This window comes from Oryctolagus cuniculus, chromosome 7 (assembly GCF_964237555.1).
Source record: "Oryctolagus cuniculus chromosome 7, mOryCun1.1, whole genome shotgun sequence".
Taxonomy (NCBI): Eukaryota; Metazoa; Chordata; class Mammalia; order Lagomorpha; family Leporidae; genus Oryctolagus; species Oryctolagus cuniculus.
Window position 1 is genome coordinate 55634431 of NC_091438.1, and position 19436 is coordinate 55653866.

Here is a 19436-nt window from a genome sequence, read left to right on the forward strand (position 1 = left end):
CCTGCCGCGTGACTTCTAGGTCGGAGGCCCACGTGGCCGGGGCGGGGACTCGGGTGCCCCGGGCGCCGACTGATTACGTAGCGGGCGGGGCCGGAAGTGCCGCTCCCTGGTGGGGGCTGTTCATGGCGGTTCCGGGGTCTCCAGCATTTTTCCCGGTTGTAGTGCTGAATTCGTTCGAAGTGGAGGCAGCGGAGCTTGAGGTAAGGATCTGGCGTGCGTATCTCTGGGCTCTGGAGCATGCAGGCGTCTGGTTGGTGCCAGGAGTCGAGCGGAATCTACGAGCTGGAGACAAAGGCCTTGGGCGGGGGTCTTTGGCTTAGGGCCCTACTTGAGCTCTTTGTAGACAGAAGGGATCGCAGCCTGGACGCCACCCTCTCAGAAGTGAGAAGACTTTAAGAAAGGGTGAGGGGTGGGGGCAGGGAAGAGGGGCTTTCCTTTACCTTAGGCTGAGGGCGGAGCCCAAGGACTATTGAAAGGGGTGGGGGTAGGTAGACGGCTATAATCCAGAAATCTGTGGCCCACACACCTGCAATAGTTTCTGCGTTACTAAATCACGTTGAGAGTGTAGTGGGAGGTCACGTGTATGGAACCGATTCAATCCAAACTCCGGTTTTAGTTACTATTGATTATAGAAAGCTTTGAAGTGCAGTAGTTGTGGCTTGCCCATTAACCCTAATTGATAACTATCCCATAGGTGCTTGCTGGTGTGAAATGACTGAGTACAAACTGGTGGTGGTTGGAGCAGGTGGTGTTGGGAAAAGCGCACTGACAATCCAGCTAATCCAGAACCACTTTGTGGATGAATATGATCCCACCATAGAGGTGAGGACCTGTGGTAGATCACTGACCCGACCAGGGCCCTCAGTTTACCCATATCCATTATCCATTCTGTAAAGAGATGCAGTAAAAAGTTATTTTAGGTACTGCCTCATATAGTAAATAAAGCTTCCCAGAGAGGAATTTTTTTTTTTTAATTAGGTGCTGAAGATTGCCTTAAAAGTGTACTGTTTTGAACAGTTCCGTAAACTCTTGCAAATTCAGTGTTGACATGTATATAGGTCGTTTTCATATGGTAGCTGTGTTAAATATAAACACAGGCCATAGATCAAATGCAGGATATAAGAGAGGAGGGTACATCATAAAGTTTCTGGGAAATCGAATTGAAAGATAAGTATTTTTGTGCAGAAAGTTTTGAAATCATATATTAAGGTGTTCTTCAAAAAATTCATGGAAATGCTTGTGAAAAAACTGCATGGATTTCACAATTTTTTGTACCAAGATAACATTTTTAAATTAATATTTTCCACCAACTTTTTGAAGTAGTCTTGTAAAAGGATCCAGAAATCCAGTCATTCCTCAGTTTTCATTGTTTAGCTCATCAGGGCAGCAGTGATTGCATTGGACTAGAAAACTCGATATGTAGGGCATTATGCTTTGGATTTCAGTCCTGGTTTTCAGCTTATGTCGTTAGTGATATTGAGAAAATCAATCTCTGAGCCTCATGTATTAAATTACCTTAAACACGCCGTAGTTACCACACAAGGATGTCAAAAATCAATGTTTCAATTATTTGTGAATGGTAAAGCTCTGCATAAAGGATTCTGTTGTTACCATGGGAGTTTGTGTTCTAGAGCATGTTCAGCAAGTGGCATCTGAAGCCCTGTAAAAAATGTTCTTCAAATGAGAAATGTCTAGAGATTATTGTATCTTAATCCACACACTGCCCCCTCTACCACCTGGCTATTGAATGTTTAATTGATGCAAACAAACTTTAATATGGCCATTATTTAAAATTAGTTGCTAATGCTTACCGGTAGTCTTCAGACTTTACAGCTTTCATATTTTATACTACCTTTTTAACATTTTAATTGAAGTTTATTTTTTTAGTTTACTGAGGGTTAGTTTACATAAATAAAATACATAAATTTTATATCTACGGCTCAGTTTCCTTTTTTGTTTTTTTAGTCTAAGAAGCAGAGATAGAGCTCCCATCTGCAGGTTTACTCCCCAGATTTCCCCAATGGCTGGGATTGGACCACGCCAAACCCAGGATCTGGGCACTCACAAATCCAGATTTGCCATCAGCGTGAGCTACTTGAGCCTTCATCACCTGCTGCTTCCCAGGGTCTGCATTAGCAGGAAGCTGGAATTAGAAGCTAAAGCCAGGACTTGAACCCAGGGAATCAGATGTGAGAAGTAGAGCTCCTGATACCCCTCAGATTACATTTGTGTATACGTTCACGTAACCACCACCTAGATGACAAAGTACAACATTTCCAGTCGCCTAGAGGAGTTTTCGCAGATGTCAGGAGAATATTGAAATAGAAGCAGGGCAGGTGTTCAGTACAGTGCTCACACCACATGCATCTTGGAGTGGCTGGGTTCAAGTCTGCTCCACTCTGATTGTAGCTTCCTACTCATACACACCCTGGGAGGCAGTGGAGGTGAGTTAAGGTAGGAGACAGGAATGAAACCTGAGCTCCTGGCTTCAACCTGGCCCAGCCTTGGCTGTTGTGGGCATTTGGAGAGTGAACCAGCAGATGGAAGGAAAGTCTCTGTCTCTGAATTTCAAATAAATATTTTTTAAAATTACAGTAAAAGCAAAATGACTGCCTTAAAGCTACACTGGAAATATTTTTAATATGGTCTATGAATGTCTGTCTTCCTGAGGAATTCTCTTCCTGGGAATTAATTTTAATTTGTTTGGTACCTTCAGCATTCAGAAATATTTCCCAAGAGCACAATCTGTTATGAAAAAGAAATTGGTAATATAATCTTCCCTGAAACAAAAGGAATTTGTACCTTTATCATAAATGTAATGATTCTGTCTCCATTGCCAGGTTATAATTGGAGGAGGTATATTTACAGTTTTAAAAGTAAACAACTCAAAACATTAAACAGTCCAGTTTATAGCTTCTTAAAAGTACACTGAATTTAATCTCTAGTCTTCTAAATACATGAGAGCTGCCACTTGAATTATTTTTTCATTTTTTCCAGGAACAGAATGATTTTCTTTCCTGTAGGCATACAGGAGTTGAGGCATTGTTCCTGGAGAGACTTGACATAAATACTTTCTGCTCCTGATAATATATTTGCAGTTTCGGGGACAAACCAGATAGAAAGAAATGAACTTGAATAGTTAGATTATTTTTCCTTGGTAATAACATTGCATTCATGTGAATTTTTTTATGCAAAAATCAAATCCGTTTTTCTCCCTCCCTGCCTCCTAACTTCCACACCCCCAGGATTCTTACCGAAAACAGGTGGTTATAGATGGTGAAACCTGTCTGTTGGACATTCTGGATACAGCTGGACAAGAGGAGTACAGTGCCATGAGAGACCAATACATGAGGACAGGCGAAGGCTTCCTCTGTGTGTTTGCCATCAATAATAGCAAATCATTTGCAGATATTAACCTCTACAGGTACTAAGAGCGTTATTTCTTCTGAAAGGTGGTCTTTAAGGGTATTGCAAAGCTTTGTGGAGGAATTAGGATACTGTATCAGGGCAGATAACAGCTTTCTAATTATTGAAGAGTTGGGTTTAGGTTGTTTGACATAGAACATGTGATTATTACTAAAAGTAAATACTGGCGTTTATTTTTCTGTAATATACTGTCACTATAATTTTTTATAATGGAGCTTGCCACTGGGTGCATCTCAGAACCAGAGGTGGTGTTGTGATGAGAGATCACAAAGGGATTATCCAAGAGGAAAACACCTCTGAGAAACATGCTTCAGGAATTAGGAGAAAAGATGATGGGGACAATGCAAAGAAGGAGTAGACAAAGATGAAACAAGGCAGAGGAACATGAAGATGTGCTTTTGTCATAGGACCGTCATTTCTAAGCTAAATTGAACTATAAAAAAAAATGCCAGTACAACATTTCTTATTTTACAGAATCAGAAATAGAGTTCAGAAGCTGGTTTGTTAGGTTTTCTGAAATAATTATGAGTAGTAACAGAGTCAGGACTAAAAACCCAGAGCTTTTTTTTTTTCCTTAGCATGGTGTGTTTTAGGAAGAATGATAGGATGGTTAAGAATGTGGAGCTGCCTGGGTTGAAATTTAGCTTGATCATTTGTTAGCTGTGTGACTTTGGAGCAGACCACTAAATCGGTGTTTTGGTTTCCTTATCTATGATATGCACCAGAGTCATTGGGAAGATTAAGCTAGTTAATAAGTAAGTGAATCACTCAGAATAGTGCCTGGTAAATAGTAAATGCTCCCCAAGTCTTCTGCTGCCCTGAGTTCCAACCTGTTTTCCATCCATGACTGTTCAGTGTTTTCTCTTAAGCCTGCTCTATTTTCCATTTTCTCTTTCTGAAAGTAATTGTAGCACAGTGAGCCCTCTTTAGCCATTGGTTCCACATCCCTGTATTGAACAGGTCCAGACTTTTTGATTTGTATATAACCCAAACAGTACAGCAAATGTTTATATAGCATTTAAATTATAATAGGAATTAGAATTAATCTAGGGGCCGGCGCCGCGGCTCAATAGGCTAATCCTCCACCTAGCGGCGCCAGCACACTGGGTTCTAGTCCTGGTCGGGGCGCTGGATTCTGTCCCGGTTGCCCCTCTTCCAGGCCAGCTCTCTGCTGTGGCCCGGGAAGGCAGTGGAGGATGGCCCAAGTGCTTTGGCCCTGCACCCCATGGGAGACCAGGAGAAGTACCTGGCTCCTGCCTTTGGATCAGCGCGGTGCGCCGGACGCAGCACGCTAGCCGTGGCGGCCATTGGAGGGTGAACCAACAGCAAAAGGAAGACCTTTCTCTCTGTCTCTCTCTCTCACTATCCACTCTGCCTGTCAAAAAAAAAAAAAAAAAGAATTAATCTAGGGATGACTTAAAGTATATGGAAAGATATGCAAAAGGAAAATGCTAATACTACAATACTATACCACTTTACCTGAGGTACTTCTGCATCCCTGATCTTGAAATCTTCAGGAGAAGTGGGTCTTAGAATCAGGCTTCTACCAGAAACAGGGATGACTGTACTTAATAAAATTTTCAACATTCAGCAAACATCTAATTGCTGAATTTCTAGAAGTCATTTTTCTTCTTTATAATGCATTTATTTTTTTATTTATGCCCTACACCAAACCATATGGTATAGCAAGATTAAGTTAATGAATAGTAGGCCTAAGAAGTGAGTCAAAGAGAAAATAAAAGTAAAATTAAAATGATATTTGGAATGTGGTTATTCTGCAACTGCATGAAGCCCCAATGACCTAGGGATTGACTACAAATTGGGCAGCTGTTGTGAAAAGGGAAGTAGCCAGCTGAAAGATGGAGTATCTGGATGCTGAAAACAAATCAGTTGCTTAGAAGCAGCAGAATTAATACTGACACCAGAAAGAAGTTTTCTTGGATGCTCAGAGGGTGTTATTTGATGTAAAGAGCAGTAGTGACCTAAAAGTGACATGTCCCAGGTATTTTAGGCTCTCTTATGTTATTCCTTAACATAGACTGCTGCTGTCACACCAGATCACAGGTCTGTAGATAGCCAACTTAATGCAATTTAGGTCTATACTGTGTGTATATATATATAATCCAAGGGTAGCATCCAGAGCAGTATGTTAGCCACCACCATTTGTGGTTATGTGCAATTAAACTCAATAGAATTAAGGAAAATTTAAAATGAGATTTAAACTGCTCAATAGCTATGTGTGACCTGAGGCTACCCTGTCGGACAGTGCAGATATAAACCATTCCATCATCTCAGAAAAATCTGTTGATACAGCACTGATCAAGAGAGTTTGGAGCAGTAGTTTACCAACTGTGGTATGCCTCGCAAGTCATTGAAAGGCATGCTATCACTTGGGAGTTCCAGAGCCTTCAGCTCTGTTTACTCAGAGCAGTTCTGTTGTTTTCTATTTTATGTCTTTACTTCTGCCTATAGTTTTGTGTGAAGAAAAACCAGATAGATTGCCTTGAACTGAATACTGTCACACCTGGAGTGGGCATTTGGTGCAGTCCATGCCCTGTATCCATGTGTGTGATTCTAGTCCTGGCTCCTCCACTTCCAATCCAGCTTCCTCCTACTGAGCATTATGGGAGGCAGCAGATGATTGGGTCCCTGCCACTCACCTAGGAAGCCTGGGTGGAGTTTCAGGCTCCTGCCTTTGGCCTGGCCCACCTTGGCTATTGCAGGCATTTGGGGAGTTGAACCAGCAGGTGGAAGAATTCTGCCTTTCAAATAAAAAAAAATGTGAAAATAATTTTTTAAAAATTTTAAGGAGTTTTATTCTTTTTTTTTTTTTTTTTTTTTTTTTTTTTGACAGGCAGAGTTAGAGAAAGAGGTCTTCCTTTTTCCATTGGTTCACTCCCCAAATGGCCGCCACGGCCAGCACGCTGTGCCAATCCAAAGCCAGGAGCCATTGCATCCTCCTGGTCTCCCATGTGGGTGCAGGGCCAAAGCACTTGGGCCATCCTCCACTGCCTTCCTGGGCCACAGCAGAGAGCTGGCCTGGAAGAGGAGCAACTGGGACAGAATCCGGCACCCCAACCGGGACTAGAACCCGGGGTGCTGGTGCCGCAGGCAGAGGATTAGCGAAGTGAGCCGCAGCGCCAGCCTAGGACAGTTTTATATACCATTACTCCTAAGGGAACTTGAAAAAGTTAATTAGAGGGGCTGGCGCTGTGGTGAAATGGGTTAACGCCCTAGCCTGGGACACTGGCATTCCATATGGGCACCAGTTTGAGGCCCGGCTGCTCCACTTCCAATCCAGCTCTCTGCTATGGCCTGGGAAAGCAGTAGAATATGGCCCAAGTCCTTGGGCCCCTGCACCCACATAGGAGACCCGGAGGAAGCTCCTGGCTCCTGGCTTCAGATCGGCGCAGCTCCGGCCATTGAGGCCAATTGGGGAGTGAACCATCAGATAGAAGACCTCTCTCTCTTCTCTGCCTCTTCTCTCTCTCTGTGTAACTCTGACTTTCAAATAAATAAATCTTTTTTTTTTTTTTTAAAGGTAACAGTTTATTAGAGGCAGTCAGCTTCACTTTTTATGCTTCACACCTTCATTAGGATACAATTCTAGTTACTAGTAAAATCCAGAGCTGAGCTCTTTGGAGAATATAAGAACCTAAGAAGAACACAGGTCAGACTAGAATACCCATTGACTTAAACCAGGAAGTGTACTGGTACTTATGATTTCCCTGTGACTACCACATCAAGTCTGAACCAGTCTCCTTAGTGTGGATTTATGGGGTTGTGGGGGGCGACAGGGACCCGAAGTCAGTTCTAGAAGGTAGTAGGACTGTGAAATTTGCCATTTTCTCTTTTGCCCTGTTTATTCCTTCCTGAAAGTTTGTTTTTCTTATGTTCTGATAACATATCTGCTGTTTTAGGGAGCAGATTAAGCGAGTGAAAGACTCAGATGATGTACCTATGGTGCTGGTAGGAAACAAGTGTGATTTGCCAACAAGGACAGTTGACACAAAACAAGCCCATGAACTGGCCAAGAGTTATGGGATTCCATTCATTGAAACTTCAGCCAAGACCAGACAGGTTTGTCTTAGGCAGAAAAATTTGATTGATGGATTCTAGTGAGTATTATCTGTATGCTTTGTCATTATGGATTTTTAATTTTTCTTTTTTTTTATTTCTTAAAATTATAATTTTGTTAATCTAGTTTAAATCCAAAGTGTATTTATTGATCTAATGTGGCATTTTTACTCCTGCATTAACACACACAAATCTAGTGAAGATGATTGATTAAAAATATTTATAAACATTAATCCATTTTCCATCAACAGCACGTTGTATTTAATAGTTCTGTCTTGCATGCCCCACATTACCCTTTTTTCTTTGCTTAAATGTTTTTTCTACAAGTGCCATTTATATATGAACCGTTAATGTGATTCAAGAGGATTGTTACACTTAAATCACCCTCTCTTATCAGCTACTAATTGAGTAATTAGAACTTTAAACCCACATAAAGTGCAAATGCGAGAGCTTGTAACTTGGATCGTGTCAGCTGAGCTCTTTAATTTTCTCTGTTTTTTTTTTTTTTTTCTTTCCTCTTTTATAGGGTGTCGAAGATGCCTTTTACACACTGGTAAGGGAAATACGCCAGTACCGAATGAAAAAGCTCAACAGCAGTGATGATGGGACTCAAGGTTGTATGGGGCTGCCCTGTGTGGTGATGTAACAAGGTGAGTGTGAGTATGTGGCCTCACGACAGAATTACAAAATCTTACTATTTAGCAAAATAAGGATGTTGGTGTTATTTGTCTCTTTGTTGCCTTTCAACGGAGTTTCTGTGCACCTGTAACTATGAAGTATTTCCCCAGTGACATCTTCTCCGAGATTACTGAGGTCTAAACTATTTTTGTTTTATTTTTCAACGTAATATTCTATTTATTTATTAAGATAGCACTTTAAATTTACATTATAGTCAAAGGCTTAATGCTCCACTAAATAAAAAGAGTAAATAAAAAGAAGACCATAGTTCAGCAGGAAAATAGGTAAGGGCTGTAAACAATAATCAAATGACAAGATGTTCAGTTTCACTCATGTAAGGTAAATTTTAAAATAGTCACAAAATCATTGAAACTATAATAGTGTGTAGTTCCAATCAATTTGTTTGACAAAAGTTTAAAACAAAATTTGACAAAACACTGATTTTGCAACAAAACTGATACACACATTTCCTTTTTGTTTTGTTTTGGGTTTCTTTTTTGGTTTTTGGTTGTTAATTTTAGCCTACACAGATAAAGAAGAACGTGCAGTATTTGTGCCTGGCTTGTAAACTTTTAAAAACATTCTACAAGCCTCTTTTATTTATATATATTATTAGAAATTAGAAGGTATTACTTATGAAGTGTATGCATACCATATGCTTCACACCAGGAGTTTGAAGGATTATGATAAGCAAATTAAGTAATAATGACATGGCGTGTGTTCTGTTCTTATAGCTATTGCAAAGTTCTGTCATCAGAAAAGAGCCACTTTCAAGGTAGGACACATCTGCATATGAATAATCATTCATGTTGATTTTTTCACTGTGTTTATCTTATACTTTGAGCCACTTACAGACGCTCCATTTTCATTCCAGCTGCACTGACACCCTGGTCCTGACTTTCCTGGAGGAGAAGCATTCTTGTTGCTGTCTTCACTCTCACAGAGAAGCTCATGCTACTTCCCCAACTCATAGTAGATCAGCACAATATTCTCTATTTGAGAAGTTCTCAGAATAACTACCTCCTCACTTGGTTGTCTGACCAGAGAAATGCACCTCTTGTTATTCCCCAGTATTGTTCTGCACTGGGTTCTCCCCCAATCCACACAAACACACCTCTGCCACCCCAGGTTTTTCATCTGAAAAGCAATTTATGCTCTGAAACAGAACCAAACTGTAGACATAAAATTCTGTTGGAAACAGTGTTGGGCTCTAACGTAGCAACTGCTGGTGATTTTTCTTCTTTTTACTATTAAACTTGGAACTATGTTAGTTTGTAGAGAAATGTCATAAATTACTGTTTGCCAAGAATATAGTTAATGTTGCTGTTTGGTTTGTTTTTAGTATTTCAGCTATATTTTGTTAACTGGCATCTGCTCTGCATTCATAAATACAAAAGCGAATACTGACTTTTGAGTCTATCCTAGTCTTCTGAACTTTCATGAAATTAAATCCAACTCTCACAACAAAGTGCCTTTTTCCTAAAAGTGATTTATAATTCCTTTACAGTGTTTCGGTGGAATAGATGACCCAAACATAAAAATTAATGTCTGAGAAATGTCTATGACCTATCTACCTTTGAGAGAAAGATAACTGTATGATAGCAGATGCCATTTCTGACATGTATGAAGATGATTTTCCAGAGGCATGTTTTTAGGTTCTCCCAGGAGAAAGATGAACCTGGAAACAATTATGAATAATTTCACTTAATTTTTACCTAATCTCTACTTTTTTGTAGGTTACTACCTGGAAAATGTATGTAATTTGTTTCTTCTAGTTTACTGATAACCTAATGTTCAATGAACTTCCATTTGTATTCAAATTTGGGTCATGCCAGAAAATTCTACATTTATAGACGTTCAAACATTGTAAAAATGTGATGTGGTGTTATTTAGTAGCTGTGATCAATGATTCTTAAACCTCAGATACAATATATTAACAGGCAAATTGCATTTTCATTGCATTTAATAGTTTAATGAAGCATATAATTTTCCTCAATCTTCTCACCTCACCCTCTGCCCCTTTTTCCACAGCAACAGGAGATGAAGTTTTCCAGTGGAGTAAAGCATGGTGCTGATGACCAAGGTCACAGTTTCAAAACTTGAATGAACCATTTAGCATCACCAAGAGAGAAACCCTTCCACATCTGCTCCCATACCAGTAATTCCAGCTCCTAGCTTTGCTGGATTCCTGCTGTTAGTCCTGTAAGGAAACAAGAAGTGAGTTAGCATGAGTCCTTTACCATGGCTGGAAAAAGTGTAGTATCCCAAGGCAGGTCAGTTTAGAAGTCTTTATAAAGTATTTAGACCCAGTTTTTAGCCACATGGAAACTCTAAGCCAATATGTTTTCTCATTTCTTTGAGAATGAGGATGCCTCCAATGAAAATTTTTTTTGATTTTCCTTTTTCATAATGTTCTTTGGAGTGTTTGAAACAGAATGTTGATAAATTTACCTGTGCATAGCAGATAATGAAACCTGATGCGTGTATTCAAAATAAAAAGTAACTTTGGATTGAACCTGCTGTTTGAGAAAGGAGTGAAAAATACAATGAATTGTTTTGAGGATTCAGAGGCATGGCATTTCTGTTTGTAGACAGTTAGTAGTTCTAATGAGAAACAGACTTGGATAACTTTTGATAAAAGACTAATTCCAGAAAGGCCACTTTCTGCTCTGGTATTCTAAAGTCTCCATACTTACTGAGGTCCCTCATCCTCTTAATACAGATGTTCAGTTACTAAGCAAACACATATCATTGAAATGAATTCAGAAGAGGGACAGAGACATATACCAGGCCCAGAGTCTGATAAACCCAGAGAGATGTGCTCCTTACAGCTCATTTACAGTACTGCCGTCATGTGTAAACAAAAACTGCTTCTTTGATTGTGCTCCTGTTAGAGCATCGCTCTGTGATTTTCCTGAGGCTAGATCGAGGCTTACCACCTCAGCTGTGTTCCTTTTTTCTAAGTATCTATGTGACTGGCTATGTGACTCTTTTTCTAAAAAGCTTCTGTCAAATTTAATGTCAAATTACAGGGAAAGATAGTTACCCATTTGGGCTCTTGTATGTATGCACCTTTAACAGTTTTCTTTCTAAGCACAGAAGTATCAAAAAGAAGCCAAAATTCAAACCTGAAAATGCTCTTCATAACTTCCTAAGAAGTAATACTGAGGTATGAATTTTGGCACAATAGAGTGACAAACTTAGAGTTAAAAGCTGAATAATTAGTGTGGTATAAAATGTGGTTTTTAGATTTATGTTTGTAATTGCTGAAAATAATTCTAATTTACCTCAAAAATCTCAAAGTCACTTTCCCCAAGTTAAGTGCCTGGCCAGCTGTCCTAAATTGCATATTGCTTTATTTTTTTATTTTTTTTTTAAGGTTGCACCTTCAGGAGTGTGAAAATAAGATGTTCTGTCCAAAGGCTACTATGCCTGATCTGTAAATGAATCTGTTAAATGTTGTATATGCTCCAGCAACTTACTATAGAATTTTGACTTGGTAACACAAGATAATACTTATTACAGTTTTCACTTTAGGAGTATTACAAGTAAAATTAATCACAAATTTATTTTAGTGGGTGCCATGTTTAGTAGTTTATCAGCCTTTAAACTGCTGTGAATTTTTGTCATGACTTGAAAGCAAAGATAGACCAAAACTTTGGAGAGAGATTTTGATTTTTTCCCATTCCAGAATTTGTGAACATAAGCGTATTTTGCTTTGTATTTACAGTCATGAACTCTTAAGCTGGCAGCTAAATCCAAGAACCAAAACATGGTGCATCTGCTTCTTGTAATTCATCTCTGCTAATAAATTATAAGAAGCAAGAATAATTAATTAGGGAAAACACAAACAAGGGGACTATAATTCTTGTACATTATTTTTCTTCTTTGCTATTTCTTTAAACAGTCTAATGTGCCACAAAAAAAATTTTTTAAGGTATTTGTTTTCTATAAGAATTGTTTTTAAAATGTTCTTATCAGAGTAGTTGTAGATATATTTCAAAATGTAATTGATTTTGAAAAGCCTGAGTACTGACCTAAAACAAGTATATGAACTCTACTCTGAAGGGAAGGGATGGGTGTCAATGGAAGTTTTATGACATTTATATTTCTTTGTCATCATATATGGGTAAAAATATCAGTTGTGCAATTCTGCTGTTTAAAATGAGAGTTATTGGCCTCTTTGGCCCTAAATGAAAAGTTGGTTATTTTATTGTAAATTAAGCCATCCGAATTTGTTTTAAATTTGGTTGAATGTCTTTCTTGTTAAATAATGCTTAAAAAATAAAAACTGGAAGTTCTTGGCTTAGTCCTGATTTTTTCCACACTGAAATGCCTTTTAGATATGATATTTTTACAGTGTGGGAAGGTCCTCATTTTTTCAGTACAGTAGCCTCCCACCCCCTTCACAGTTTTGAATTTTTGGTTTCAGTTAATCTGTGATCTGAAAATACTACATGGAAAATTCTAGAAATAGTTCATCAATTTTAAAATGCACAGTGTTTTGAGTAGCATGATAAGTCTCACAACATCGCGTTAGTCCCTTTGTCCTGTATTTCCACACCACATCTATTACCTGCCTGTTAATCAGTAACATTTTTGGTTGTCAGATTGACTGTCAGAGTATCAAGGTATTGCAGTACATATGTTGAGAGCACAAGAGTAGTGATGTTGTAATTGTATTACATATTGTTAGAATTCTACTTGGTTAAGAAAAACTGTATGTATACATACACATATATGCACATACATACACACATATAAATAGTTCAGTAATATCTGCAGTTCCGTGCATCCACTGGGGCTCCTGCAGCATATTTTCCACAGGTAAGTGGCGACTACTATTATGACAAAGCCTGCTTTAAAATATTGCCTTAGGAGGATATGTAGATATTTCTTAAATTTTCATACATTGATATGAAGCACCTGAAACTACCATTGGAAATTCTTTGTCTTTTTTTTTATTATTATTACTGCACAATCTAGCAATCTCAGTATACTTGGAAGAGCAATGGTCTAGGAGCCAGAGAACCTGGGTTCCAATTATAATTTTACTACTCTGTCCCAGTTTCTTCATTTGCAAAATACAGGAGTTGAATTAGGTTATCTCAGATTTCCCAGCCCTAATTAAGGAGATTGAGTTATAAAAGAATTACTTAAAACCTAAGCTTTCATAGCTAACACTATAATATTGCAATACAGGGAATATGGTGCATTCTACCAAAGGCCAAAGATTTAACAAAAATTTAATTTTTCTCCCTAAAAAGAAGATATATGGAGGGATATAAATATTTTAGATGGCAAATGTTGAAAAAATACCTAAAGAAGTTTGTTTATTGGGACTATGAGGGAATCTCCGATGCATCTTTTTGTGCTATTAAGGTTTCATTTGTCATAACAAGTTAATATTCAAGGTCATTAAAAGGCCAGCATAGTTTCATGAGTTATCTGATATCCATAAATACATGAAAAAGGGCCAGGAGGCCTTGCTGGTGTTCATTTTGCATAACTGTTAGGAATGCTTTGTAGTGTTTTTAAAATAACTTGGCAATGAAATGTGGTCCTTTACCTTAATAAAGGAAAATTGGAACTGTGGGAACACAAAGTACAGATAACAAATGCCCTTTCCAATGCCAAAAGAAGCATAAGAAGGTTCAGATTTATGACTGGAAGATGTGACCTAGTGAGCTGATCATTTTATTTGGTGACTTCGTTTTCCATCATGTGATCTACGTCACACTTAAGATAGTTTCTTAACTACTGGTATGGAGCGGGAGCACTGTTAGTTTTCAACCTCAAACACCAAACTTAGTCCTTCTTAATGCTGTATTCAAAATGCCATCAATTTATAGGGATCATATAAAGTAAAAAATGGATAGCACCTTCAGTACTGGGGGTTAAAGTGTTATTAACTGTTCCTAAAGATAGAGGCAGTACATGCCCTGTGGGGGTGTGGTTGGACTGAGCCTACTAAAGCCTTAAATGCAGGTGTCTGAAATATTATCCAGGTTAGGAAAAGCAATCTTCCAGAGTGGCTGCTATGGGAGTGATGAAACTGGCACTATGGACACTTTCTGTAGAGGCTTAAGATGTATAAATTACACCTATGTAAGTTTGAAAAAACATTATTTTAAAACATTTTAGTATCTGTTCTCCACATTTACTGCTGAGACTCAGCATCCCTGATAGGAATAATGGTATATGGTGTAAAGGCATCTCTAAAGTTAGATCATGTAAGCTTATGCTTTGCCTGTGAATTTGAGGAGCTTGACATTCAACATTAAAGTCCAAAATAAAACTCTAGCATGGCATGCGAACTGAAATTCCCAAGGCCTGGGTTTCTCTGAGAACTCTGTTTGTATCCCCTGTGAAGCATAACCACAAGCCCATTGGTTCAGAACATTCTCCAGATGGCTTTCCTTCCTAATCCATTTAGCAGGCTTTTATTGAACACCTATTACAATCATGCGCATATAGCAGTGAACCAGATAAACAGTGGTTCATTAACAATCTTTATTGGGGAGAAATCTGTGAAAATTTCCTAAAGTCAAGGCTCTCTAGAAAGATAAACCAACATTGTATATTGCTTCAAAGTGTTCTTACGTAACTCATCTGATTTAATCCTCATACAGCATGTAAAGTAAGAATGATCTCCATTTTGTTTATGAGAAATTTGAAACCCCTAACTTGACTTTAACTAAGATTTGAACCAAGCTCTCCTGATTCCAGAATCTGCTCTTTTTGATTCACTAGTTTTCAAACTATGCTGCTCAAACCTAATGCTAGAGTACCATAGAACGGCCTGCACGGTGGCACTGGCATCCCACAAGGACAGTGGTTCAAGTCATCCCCCTCCCCGCTCCACTTCTGATCCAGCTGCCTGCTACTGTGCCTGGGAAAGCAGTGGAGGATGGAGGGCCCAAGTCCTCGGGCCTCTGCACCCCAGTGGGAGACCCAGATGGAGCTCCTAGGTTTGGCCTGGCCCAGCACTGGCTGTTGTGGCCATTTGGGGAGTAAACTGACAGGTGGAAGATCTACCTCTTATCTCTCCCTCTCTAGCATCTTTATTTTAGGATTTATTTATGTATTTGGAAGATACTTTGAAGAAAGGCTGAATGGATAAGGCTGTGCTCGTCTATTGTCCTCTTACTTCGGGAGCAGTTCCACTTTGATGGTTCTTTCATTTTAGGCTCCCATTCAAGATTTAATTTGAAGATGATTTCATAAATAAAAGTATAAAATCACTTAACCAGTCTACCCCACGACCATATATCTGGAAATCACTAAGTCTCATCCTCATATCTAGTCCAGAACCCAGTATCTTATAAACACAATCATGCTTATTGCACAACTAAGCAATAGTCAGGTCTTAAGGACCTCCGTTCAGGAGCCAGAATATCTGGGCTTCAATTCTGCCTCTCTCACTTATTAGCTGCGTGGCCTTGGGCAAATCAACTTCTCGGTATCTGAATTTCTTCAACTGTAAAATGGAGACAATAATAGTTCCTCAAAAGATTATTGTGAAAATTAGGTGAGTTGATGTATTTTGATTTTTTTAATGATGTATTTTATTTGAAAGAGGGCTGCATCCACTGGTTCATTCTCCAAATGGCAGCAATAGGCAGGGCTGAGCCAGGTCAAAGCCAGGAGCTTCATCCAGATCTCCAGTGTGGGTGCAGGGACCCACTTGGGCCATCTTTCACTACTTTCCCAGGTGCATTAGCGGGGGCTGCATAGGAAATGAAGCATCAGGACTCAAACCAGTGCCCATATGGGATGCTGGTACTGCAGGTGGTGGCTTTACCCGCTATACCACAAAGCCGGCCCTGAGTTAATACATTAGTGCTGAGAACTTATTATTGTGTGGACCCCTTAGCATGTCTCCTTCTCTCCTCTAACAGCACAGTACACTGTTGAAATTTAGATTGTTTTATTAAAAGCAAATTGTGGGGGCCCGCACTGTGGCATGGCGGGTAAAGCCGCTGCCTGCAGTGCCAGCATCCCATATGGGTGCCAGTTTGAGTCCTGGCTGCTCCTCTTCCGAACCAGCTCTCTGCTGTGGCCTGGGAAAGCAGTAGAAGATGGCACAAGTCCTTGGGCTCCTGCACCCACGTGGGAGACCTGGAAGAAGCTCCTGGCTCCTGGCTTCGGATCAGCTCAGCTTTAGCCATTGCAGCCATTTGGGGAGTGAACCAGTGGATGGAAGATCTTTCTGTCTACCCCCCCCCCCAAAAAAAAAACCCTTTCAAATAAATAAAATAAATATTAAAAAAGGAAAATAGGAGGGATTTTTGCTCGCAGTTTGGGAGTCCGAGAAGTGCAAGATGGGACAGCCTCATCTGGGGAAGGCCTCATGTCACGGCCTCACGTGGTAGACCGCATCGCAGTGTAGCATGTGAAGAAGGGGCCAGACACACGCGGGGGCCTTGCTTCGTAACACCCGCTCTCGTGGTGACTAATCCACTCCCAAGAGACCTAACTCACTCCCTTGAGACAGACATTCACCCCTTCTAAGGGTGGTGCCCACCATGCCCCCAACTAACCAGCACCACCCCTCAAAGGTTGCACTTCTATTCACCCTTCAACTCACAAAACCATCAAAGCCCCTACTCCCGGAACTCTCAAACTTCTCCACCCGGGGCCGTCACAGTACTGGGAGAAAGGGCTCTGGAACCTGCCATGGGCTGGCTGGCAGCTTCTAGTCGCCACACTGCTCATCAGCAACCCTGAGGCGATGCCTTGATGTTCCTTGTTCCCGTCCACAGGGTGAACCTGGGAGGCTGCCGTGGCCGGGCCAGCTGTTCTCTGTGGGCAGTCTTTGCTGGGGAACTCCCCACTGCCCTGGCTAAGATATTCTCAGACCACAGTTTGAGGTTCTGCCTACACGGTCTGCCTTCCTTCCCCGCTCCCTTCACGGGATCCAACCTGTGCGGCATTGGCACGAGCTGAACTCTGCCCACCTGCTCGCTCCCGTTAGGCTATCCCACTGTGTCTCTTGCATCTCTCTTCTTTCTGGGCAGCTTCTTAAAGGACCCGACTGAGCCAACAGTAATCAGCAACCTTCCTAAATGCAGAAGCCCATGGAGTGTTTTCTGTCCTCTGAGGAAGTCTCACACAGCTTTTAACCCTGTGACTCAATTTCGGATTGCTCCGCTCCCAGCGTTTCCATGAGCCAATGTTTCCTAGTTCGCCTCCTTCCCCCATGATTTCAGCTTTCCCTTTGTGGTCTCTTCCTTCCACAACCAACCCTGAAATATTGGTTTTCCTTAAGAGTCATCTATCTGTTGCTCTCCTTTTTTTTTTTTTTTTTTTCTCACCACACACTCTCAAAGTAATGTAACTTATTATCAAAGTTTAACCAACATCATTACTAATGAGGCTCAAATCTATCTGGTCCACAATTCTCCCCTGAGCTCCAAAGCCAAATATCTGCCCCATGGGCATTTCCACTCTGATTAAATAAGCCAAATATGAAGGACCTTTAAAAAAGTTTGTGGAAAAAGGCTTATCACCAAAAGACTGTGCGTGCAATTCCATTTTTTTTTCACCAAAATGAACACCTTTAATTCCATTTTCCCATAGACTTTCAAGTTCCTCGTGCATCATCTTTGGTCTTAATCCTGCTTGCCTTGTGTCCTTTATCTTAGTGAATGGCAGTGCTCTTCTACAAATCACCCACAAGGAAACCTGAGACTTCATCTCAAAACTCATTTTCCATTACTCCTCATATCTAGTGTGTGCTTTGATAGTCTTGTCTTCAAAATAGGTGGGATCTATCATTTCCACTCCAATTCTGTGATTTATCTCTTTCAGCATTCATCACCTTTCATAAAAATTTTTTAAAGATTTATTAACTTATTTGAAAGTGAGAGATTTTCCATCCACTGGTGCACTCGCTAGTTCAATCCAGTAGTGACTTGTGTGAGATCGGTTCCATAGTACTAAAGAGTTCTGAGAAGACAGTTACTCCTGTCTTCAGTTGTCGAATTAGCTGAAAATCATCTCTCCTCTTAGATATCACCGTGCTTTGTTTTGTTTTCATAGCAACAATTTCCACTTGAAATCATCTTATTGAATGGCGCAAATGTTTGACCTAGCACTTAAAGGTGCCACTTGGGCTACCCACAGCCAACATCAGAGTGCCTGCGTTGGATCCCGGCTCTGCTCCTGATTCCCACTTCCTGCTGATGTGCATCTTGGGAGGCAGCAGGTGACAGCTCAGCACTTGGGTCCCTGCCACCCACATGGGAGACCTGGGTTGCATCACAGCTCCTGTGCCCAGTTGGGGCCCAGTCCTGACACTGGGGAGGCACTTGGAGAGTAAGCCAGTGGGTGGGAGCATGATATTCTCTCTCTCTCTCTTAAAGATTTCATGTATGTTTGTATGTATTTGAGAGGTAGAGCTACAGACAGAGAGAGGTAGAGACAGAGAGAAAGGTTTTCCATGCACTGGTTCACTCCCCAAATGGCCACTACAGCCAGAGTTGGGCCAATCCAAAGCCAGCAGCCAGGAGCTTCTTCCTGGTCTCCCACATGGGTGCAAGGGCCAAAGCACTTGGGCCATCTTCTACTGCTTTCCCAGGCCATAGCAGAGAGCTGGATCAGAAGAGGAGCAGCTGGGACATGAACTGGAGCCCACACAGGATGTTGGCACAGCAGGCGGAGGCTTAACATACTTTGCCACAGCACCAGCTTCTCTCTCTTTTTCTTCCTCTAAAATTAAATATATATATATATATAAATTATATTACTGAGTATTTTTTAAATACTTATCTATACTTATCTATTGGGGCAAACACTGTGGCACAGTGGGTTAGACAGTCATTGGCAATGACAGCACCCCATATTAGAGTGCCATTTTGGGTCCTGGCTGCTCCGCTTCTGATTCAGCTCCCTGCTAACGTGCCTGGGAAGGCAGTGGAGGACGGCCCAAGTCTTTGGGCCCCTGCACCCACATAGGAGACCGGGATGGAGTTCCCAGTTCCTGGTTTTTTCCTTGCCTGGTCCCAACTGTTGACAGCCATTTGGAGAGTTAACCAGTGGAAGGAAGATCTCTCTGGTTTCCCCTCTCTCTGTGTCACTCTGCCTTTCAAATACAGTGTTTCCTTTATAGGATTGTAATCAGGATCAAATAGATAATGTTTGGAAAGTGTCTTGAGTACTATAAAATGTTATGCAAAAGGAAGCTATTGTTATGACAATAGATAGAATACAGGTAGCTGAACACTCCAGACAGAAGTTGGGTGTCTAAATTT

At 40.6% G+C, this 19436-nt stretch overlaps 1 protein-coding gene across 3 annotated transcripts; it reads left to right on the forward strand.

Moving 5' to 3' along the window:
• The first annotated feature begins 43 nt into the window (after positions 1-43).
• On the forward strand, positions 44-12482 carry NRAS (NRAS proto-oncogene, GTPase). 3 transcript variants are annotated; one of them, XM_008264626.4, is made up of 7 exons: positions 44-200; positions 695-822; positions 3246-3424; positions 7347-7506; positions 8030-8153; positions 8916-8956; positions 9056-12482. In XM_008264626.4, exons 2-5 carry the CDS (start codon positions 712-714, stop codon positions 8147-8149), a joined length of 570 nt encoding a protein of 189 aa, XP_008262848.1. In that variant the 5' UTR covers positions 44-200; positions 695-711; the 3' UTR covers positions 8150-8153; positions 8916-8956; positions 9056-12482. The 3 variants fall into 3 exon arrangements, with proteins under 3 accessions (XP_008262848.1, XP_051713328.1, XP_069933940.1); XM_070077839.1 differs by having other exon boundaries at positions 57-200; positions 9036-12482; XM_051857368.2 differs by lacking the exon at positions 8916-8956 and having other exon boundaries at positions 56-200; positions 10213-12482.
• The last annotated feature ends 6954 nt before the right edge of the window (positions 12483-19436 follow it).